Source organism: Macrobrachium nipponense, chromosome 45, assembly GCF_015104395.2.
Source record: "Macrobrachium nipponense isolate FS-2020 chromosome 45, ASM1510439v2, whole genome shotgun sequence".
Classification (NCBI taxonomy): domain Eukaryota; kingdom Metazoa; phylum Arthropoda; class Malacostraca; order Decapoda; family Palaemonidae; genus Macrobrachium; species Macrobrachium nipponense.
Genome location: NC_061105.1, coordinates 41,988,650 through 41,996,559, shown reverse-complemented (window position 1 = coordinate 41,996,559; position 7,910 = coordinate 41,988,650). Strand labels below are relative to the sequence as shown.

At 46.4% G+C, this 7,910-nt stretch overlaps 1 protein-coding gene across 1 annotated transcript; it reads right to left on the bottom strand.

The window, feature by feature from the left end:
• Nucleotides 1–6,934: 6,934 nt before the first annotated feature.
• LOC135214226 (uncharacterized) lies at nucleotides 6,935–7,643 on the bottom strand. Its single transcript, XM_064248288.1, has 2 exons — nucleotides 7,624–7,643; nucleotides 6,935–7,451 (listed from the first exon to the last, which is right to left on the bottom strand). The coding sequence occupies exons 1-2, from the start codon at nucleotides 7,641–7,643 to the stop codon at nucleotides 6,935–6,937; spliced, it is 537 nt and encodes a 178-aa protein (XP_064104358.1).
• Between the last annotated feature and the right edge of the window lie 267 nt (nucleotides 7,644–7,910).

Below are 7,910 nucleotides of genomic sequence, written 5' to 3'. Positions count from 1 at the left end.
AAAAAGCAAGCCGCTACGAAATGTTTGTTTCAGATTCCACAAAAGAAATTAAATAAACTAATAAATTCTAAGAAATATCAAATATACAATTCTCACAATATGAGTGACCAAATTTACGTTACGTTAATTTAATCTCGATGTCGAGTGAGAGAGAGAGAGAGCGAGAGAGAGAGAGGGAGTCTAACTGCCTCGAGTCTTAAGATCGAATGAAAATCTCTTCCTTTATGGAAATGACAGAGCAGATGTCTCAAAACGTTCTAGCACGAAAGCTTTCTCGAAAGTTCTGAAATCTGACGCAATCTTACACCCACAATGTGCAACATCCCACGTGGGACTTGACAAAGATATACGCGTACAAGACAAGACTGCTCAACAGATACGTACCCCGATTGAAACGGAGGGTAAACGATAATTAAGATTGACATGTTTTTGATGACCACGTAAAAAGAGTCGAGCTCATTATCAAACGCGCTGACAGAGCAGGGACGCAAACGGTCTCGCAGACTCTAATTTCAAAGTGCTGACATAAAAGTTAAACATTTGCAGCTTTGAAAAGACAAGGATCTCTCTCTTTACGTTAGATATATATTTTTTTTACATGACGTTAATGCGAAATCTGAACACACTTTTAAAACATCCTATTCTAAGCTATCTAGGAATCTGAAAAAAACAAAATGTTACACAATCTACAAGACCATTTCAAAGAGGGGAAACATGCATTTTGAAAGTAGCAATATATAATAATATATATATATATATATATTATATATATATATATATATATATATATATATATATATATAGATATATATATATATATATTATATATATATATATATATACTATAGATATATATATATATATATAGATATTTATATTCTATATATATCTATCTATATAATACTATATATATATATATATATATATATATATATATATATATATCATATATATAATATATATATATATATATTATCATATATATATATATATATATATATATATATATATATATATTATATATTATATATATAGATATCGTATATATATTATATATATCATATAGATATATATATATCTATATTATATATATATATCATATATATATATATATATTATATATATAGATATTATATATATATATATATATATATATATATATATATATATCTATATATATATATATCTATATGATATTATATATATATATATATATACTGATATATATATCTATATGATATCTTATATATATATATATTATATAATATATATATACTATATATATATATATATATATATATATATATATATATATATATATATATATATATATCTCATATATATATACATCTATATATATATATCTATATATATGTATATATCTTTATATATATATATATTATATATATCTACTATATTATATATATATATATATATATATATATATATCATATATCAATATATTATATATAATATCTATAATATATATATATATATATACATAGTACTATATATATACATATATATATATACATATGATATATATATATATATATATATATCATATATATATATATATATATATATATATATACTATATATATATAGATGTAAATATATAGATATATTAAATATATGTGTATATCTATATATATAATATATATAACTAATATATATACTATATATATATGATATATAATATATATATATCTATATATATATATATATCTATATATATATATATAGATATATATATATATATATCATATATATATATATATATATATGTATATCTTATATATAGTATATAACTATATATATATATATATATATATATATTTATATAAATCTATATATATAAATATAAATATCTAAATTATACAATTTGTCAAAAATGTATTTTTCCCTAACTATACAAATCTGAGGTCCTTTACAATAGGAAGGTACTTAGCGGCAGCTGAACCGGTCGTAAGCTTTTGAACAAGGGGTTCGGTAGTTAACTACTTGTCCGGCAGTTAGCGGTACACTCGACTGCGAGGCGAGGAGCCACTTTGCTTGAGGCCCAGGAACGCAGAGTGAGGGGTGGCATGAGGTGGGACTATATGTAAAGGACCTCAGCTTTGTATAGTTAGGAAAAATACAATTTTCGACAAATGTTATTTGTTCCGATACGGTATACAAACCATCGGTCCTTACAATAGGAAGACTCACTTATTGGTGGGTGGAATCTGAGTCTTATGAACAGACTGGTGTTCGTCCTACCTTGAATTCCCTCCCTGGTCGTAAGAGCAAAGGGAGGGATCCTAGCCTCTGCCAGCTGATCGGGGTGTGCACCGCAGGATCAGAGGTCAGACTTCTGGACCAATTAAAAGAGGGGGGAAACACGTACCTCTTATAATTAGCAAAAGCAAGAACTAGTTCCTACTTCAAGAGCCAAAGTAAAGTTATGGGTTTGTCTCTTGTTGGCTTCCACTCCCCCCTTGTTGGGGAGTGGTGGATAAACACTTCTATCCCTACTGAAAGGGATTGAATGGGGCTCGGTTGTGTAGCTTACCTGCAACGGCCTCTTGTTCAGCATAGTGACGAAACGTGGCCCTCTGCCAACAGGTAGAGGGAAGAATGAAGGAGGAAGAGAAACCAGTCACACTCTCTTTCACTCGTCCATGCATACAGTCACACAAGGATGCGATGCTGTTCTGTCCGCTCGGGTGCTGGGTAGACTACACAACTTCTTGAGCAGCAACCACGGGTGTCCAAATGAAAAGGTGTCCAAGGACCTGTGGGGTGATATCCTGAAGGTAAAAGACATGAAGGTGGTCTGACTGGCCCAAACCCCTGCCTCCAGTACCTGTGCCAGGGAGAAGTTCTTGCAGAACGCAAGGGTTGGACCAATACCTCTGACTTCGTGGTCTCTCGGATGAAGGGTAGCGTGTCGCCACTGTCAGCTGTCTCGTAACCCTCCTGATCACCTCATGCAGCCAGAAAGAAAGAGTGTTCTTAGAACCTCTTTCTTGGTAACCCCGGTGCTAACGAAGAGGCGTCGACACTCAGCCTGAGGTGCCGATTTCTCTTCAGATAGCGCCGTAGCACCCTCTTAGGACAAAGCAGCATCTCATCCGCATCATTATCGGTGAATCCTTCAGGGAGGGGATCGTGAAGGACTCAAAACCGGTCATCAGGGACCGAAGGATTCTGAGTCTTCGCTACGAAGTTCGGGACGAAATCGAGCGTCACAGACCCTCCCCATCCCCTGGAATGCTTAACTTTAATTGAAGGAAAGACAATGAAGTTCTCCTATTCTCTTTGACTTTATGCCAGGGTCAACAAAAGAGGGTCCTTGAGGGTCAGATCCTGTCTGACGACTCTCTGAGTGGCTTGGAAGGGTCTGTGAGTCAAACTCCTAAGGACGAGAGTCACATCCCACCCCGGGGGCCTGGGGGCCCTTGAGTTCCCTGGGTGGGCAAGACCTCTCGAAGCTCTTCATCAGGAGGGAGATCTTGAAAGAAGAGGAGATATCCACACCTTGCAGTTTAAGGACTAAGGCCAGGGCGGCTCTGTAGCCCTTAATTGCGGAGACGGAGAGGAGCTTCTCGTCGTTGAAAAAAGACGAGGAATTCGCTACCTGCTGAAGAGAGGCTCTGAGCTGAGAGACCCAGTACCATGACACCAACCACAGAAGACAGACCACTTCCCCTTGTAGACAGCCGCAGAGGACTGTCTAAGGTATCTGGCCATCTCTGTCGCTGCGCTGCAAGAAAAGCCTCTCGCTCACAAGAGATGGTGGATAGAAGCCAGCCATGAAGACACAGGGACTTGACGGATTGGTGGTACCATTCCAAGTGTGGCTGGTACAGAAGGTTGTGCCAGGGGGGAATCAATCTTCTTGCCTCTCCGGCAAGATGAGCCAGCAGGTCCGGATACCAAACGGCTTGAGGTCGTTTGGGCGCCACCAGGATCATCCGAAGGTTCGCAGTGATCAGCGCCCTGCTGATCACCTTTGCGAATCAGACATAATGGGGGGAAGGCGTAGACAAAGAGGTTAAGTCCCATGGATGCTGAAGGGCATCCTCTGCGGCTGCTCATGGGTCCGGTATGATGGAGTAGAAAACCTGGAGTTTTCTGTGTGCCAGGTGGCGAACAGATCCATGAACTGGACACCCCACAGGTTTAACAGTGAACTTTTTAGCCTTTCCGCCACATCTGGGTGGAGGGGACCACTCGGTTCCTATCACCTGATCCCGACGACTGAGCTTGTCGACTACCACATTCCTCTTACCTGGAATGTAGCGAGCCGACAACTCATTGAGTGTGCCGCAGCCCACTCGTGCACCTGCAGCATCAACTGGTGCAACGGGAGGGACACTAGACCCCCTTGCTTGTTGACGTATGCCACTACTGTGGTGTTGTCGCATATCAACACCACCGAGTGTCCCACCAGACGGTCCGGAACTCTTGGAGAGCAAGGAATGCTGCCTTGAGCTCCAGACGTTGATGTGAAGGTGCTTGTCGTGATGGTCCACACACCTGCAGTCAGCAACTCCTCCAGGTGTGCCCCATCCCTCGTTCGATGCGTCCAAGAAGAGAAACATCTTTGTGGGGGGGGGGGGGGGGGGAGTGCGAAGAGGCACTCCTCTTACGAGGTTCCTGTCGTCCAGCCACCAGGCTAGGTCCTGTCTCACCTCCTCCGTGAGGGACACGGGGAAGAAGGGAGGGCCCTTGCCTGTGACCAACACTCCTTTAGTTTCCACTGAAGAGCCGCAGGTGAAGAAGCCCATGAGGGACTAGCTTCTCGAGAGACACAGGTGGCCGATCACGACTTGCCACTGCTGAGCCGGTTGCTCCTCTCAAGACAGGACCGTCTTACTGCCTCCCTGAATCTGCTGATCCACGAATCTGCGGGGAAGACTCGCCCTGCTGCCATGTCGATCAGCATGCCCAGGTACTTCAGTTCGCGGCAAAATTCGAGGAGTCGATCTCTGTCCTGCAGCGACTGCCAGCGGGAACTCGCCAGGACTAACCAATCGTCGAGATACCTCAAGAGATGTATCACTAATGTGTGGCCTGAGCAGCCACCAGCGTGAACACTCGCGTGAACACCTGTGGGGCAGTTTGAGAGACAGAAACAAAGTGCCCTAAACTGGTGCACCGTCCAGTCGAGGATGAAGCGGAGGTACTTCCAGGATTGATGGACAGGTATCTGGAAATACGTGTCCTTTAAATCTATAGAAAGCATGAAGTCATTCTCCTTGATGAATCAAGCACCGACCGTGCTGTTTCCATTGTGAACCGAGTCTGGCGAACGAATCGGTTCAAGGGAGAGAGATCTATCAATGGGTGCCAGCCTCCCGTAGTAGACTTCTCCACAAGGAAGAGGCGGCTATAGAAGCGGCGACTGATCCTGAACGATCTCCACAGCTCGTTTGCTCAGCATGGCTTCTACTTCCGCTGCCGAAGCATCACGTCCTTGGTCGAGCCAGGAACGTAGGTTTGGAGATGGACCGGGTTGGAGGTGAGGGGTGGCCGAGACTCGAAGGGTAGTAAATATCCCTCCTGAAGGATGTTTACTATCCAGGTCTCTGCACCGTAGCGCTGCCATGTTGCCCAATGGCTCGCCAGGCACCCCCCCCCCCCCCCAACTTCCGGCAGTAGGTGAGGGGGAACGCTGTCCCTAGCGTTTCCCACCTCTCTTCGACTTCTTCTTACCTGTCCCCCCTCGTGAAGAAGGAGGGCTGGTGACGGTCGCCCCTAAAAGAAGTTGAAGGCGGAGCCTTTCCTTTGGGCTTCGACGATACGATCGTCTTGACCGCAGAGGAAGCGCTAACCAAACTATTAGGTTTGGCTTCAGTAACTCGAGGCTGCCCAGACGCCTTTGAGCTGCCTGTGCACTAAACAGTTACTGTCATCACTTGCATGTACGACCTGGTTGGTCCAAGGACTGTGCCAGGTTCGTAGGGCGTCGTGGCAGGATCACGAGGGGCACGCCCATCGTGATCGCTCCTCATCACCTCGCTCTTCCCGGTAAAGCCCAAGGAAGTTGAAGGGATCGGAGAGGCAGACCCGACGCTCCCCCCGCGCCCACCAACAGAGCCGGTGTGATTAGGGGGCTGCAGGCGATTGGTCTGCAGGCCTGGTCAAATGGCTCTCTCGGGGTAAGGAGGAACGGCTGGCGGACCGAGGACAGCGGCGACGGTCCCGAGCATCAGAATACCTGCTGCTGGTTCCGCCCGATCCCGGGCAGAGTCCACTGTCGCGGTAGGAGAGAGGCCTATCCTCATGGCGTGTCATGCTGCTGGACCAAGCCGGGTGGTTCAGGCGACCGAGGGGACTGCTTCCTTGCCTCAGCCTGCGAGCAGTCTGGGAACCGTCGCGTCAACCCTGAGTACCAGCACGTCACACGAGACCGATCGCTGGTCTGGTGAGAGTCGCCTGAGCGACTCCCTCCAGTCTTCCGTCCTGTGCCTGGATCCTGGCGCCGGAAGAACTCGGATGCCTGGGTCTTGGCCGTCCAGTCACACGCAGGTGAGCGAACACTCGGTGAACTCTCGTGGAACAGAGAGGGCGAGACGGTACCTAGCGTCGAGGCAGAACCTCTGGCGCCAGGTGAGGAAGTGCCGGTGCTAGCTGACACTCCTCCAGTCCCCGTCTTCTTCTTTCACAGAAGAGGAGATGGGCCACCCCGTTCCCGAAGGAACAGGAGGACCGACGGAAATCCCAACCGTCCCACCGGAGCGAGACAGACCCTTAGAAGTCTCGGCACAAGACTTCTTAGGAGAGTAGGAGGTAGCCTTCTTTTTCTTCAGCTTGGGGCCTTAGAAGTTGAAGGGGAAGCGGTGGCAGCGATGACGATGAAGAAGGCGATGAAAACGAAGACGACACCTTCCTCCTCTTTCTCTCCTCTCATCAGCTTCCTCAGCACCACCGTCAGGTCTTCCATCTAGGACGGAGCCGGGGCAGTTTTGCCGAAGCAACAGGGCCCAACTGCACCTGGGGTGGGAGCAGCAACACCACAAGCAGGAACGACGACGGCAGGAACTGGTACTAAGGCTGGAGCGGCAAAGAAATCAGAAACAGGAGGCGGGGCAGGAACCGGCAGCATCCTCTGCACAGGAGGTAGGTCTAGCGGTGAGCTCTTGGGACACTGGAAGTCCAGGGCTGCGGCAGGAGCGGAGAAACCAGGAGGCGGCGTAGCAACGGGCAAGGAAACATACGGCAGCGGAGCCTGCACAGTGGCTGTCGGGGTCACCGTGGCTACGTGCTGCATATACACAAGGTGAGGCAGAGCAGCGTAGCCCGGCGTGGATAACGTAGTGGTAGTCTTGGTGGTAGGCCTGTGCATGACCGGCGTAGCCCTCTCGCCCTCCAGATGACTAAGCAGCCCTGGACCGTCGGTGTCCCTTGCAGCCCCAGCGAGTACCAGGCCCTGCCAAGATCGTCGCCTGTGGACAGCAAATCTGAGGGAGGGAAAGTCGGGTAGATCAGTGGGGATCCCCCCTCGCCCGGGGGTGAGATAGTTCCAGCCCGAGCGAACGGATGTCAGGGTATCTCGCCCCTCCTCTACGCTCAAATGATCGAGGAGGAGGGAGCAAGAAACCTCCACGGAAGGGCGGAAAGCCCCACACTTACAGCCCCCAATACCCGGGCATAGTCTACGGTTGATGGGGGTGGGGGGGGTGGGGGGGGCTTCTCCGGCTCTTGTTAGTAATTTCCATAATAAAATGAAAAGCAAAACAGACACGCACTTACTTTTTACTTGCAACACACAAGTAAAAGAAAAAGTGAGAAAAGCCTTCACGCAGTGAAGAAAACAAAGCATACGACAGAAGAAAGCGGGCAGAGAGACGAAGAGCAGCACTTCCGTCCAAGAGCGCGGCCAAATGCAAAATGGTTCTTCGCCTTGCAGTCGAGCGTAC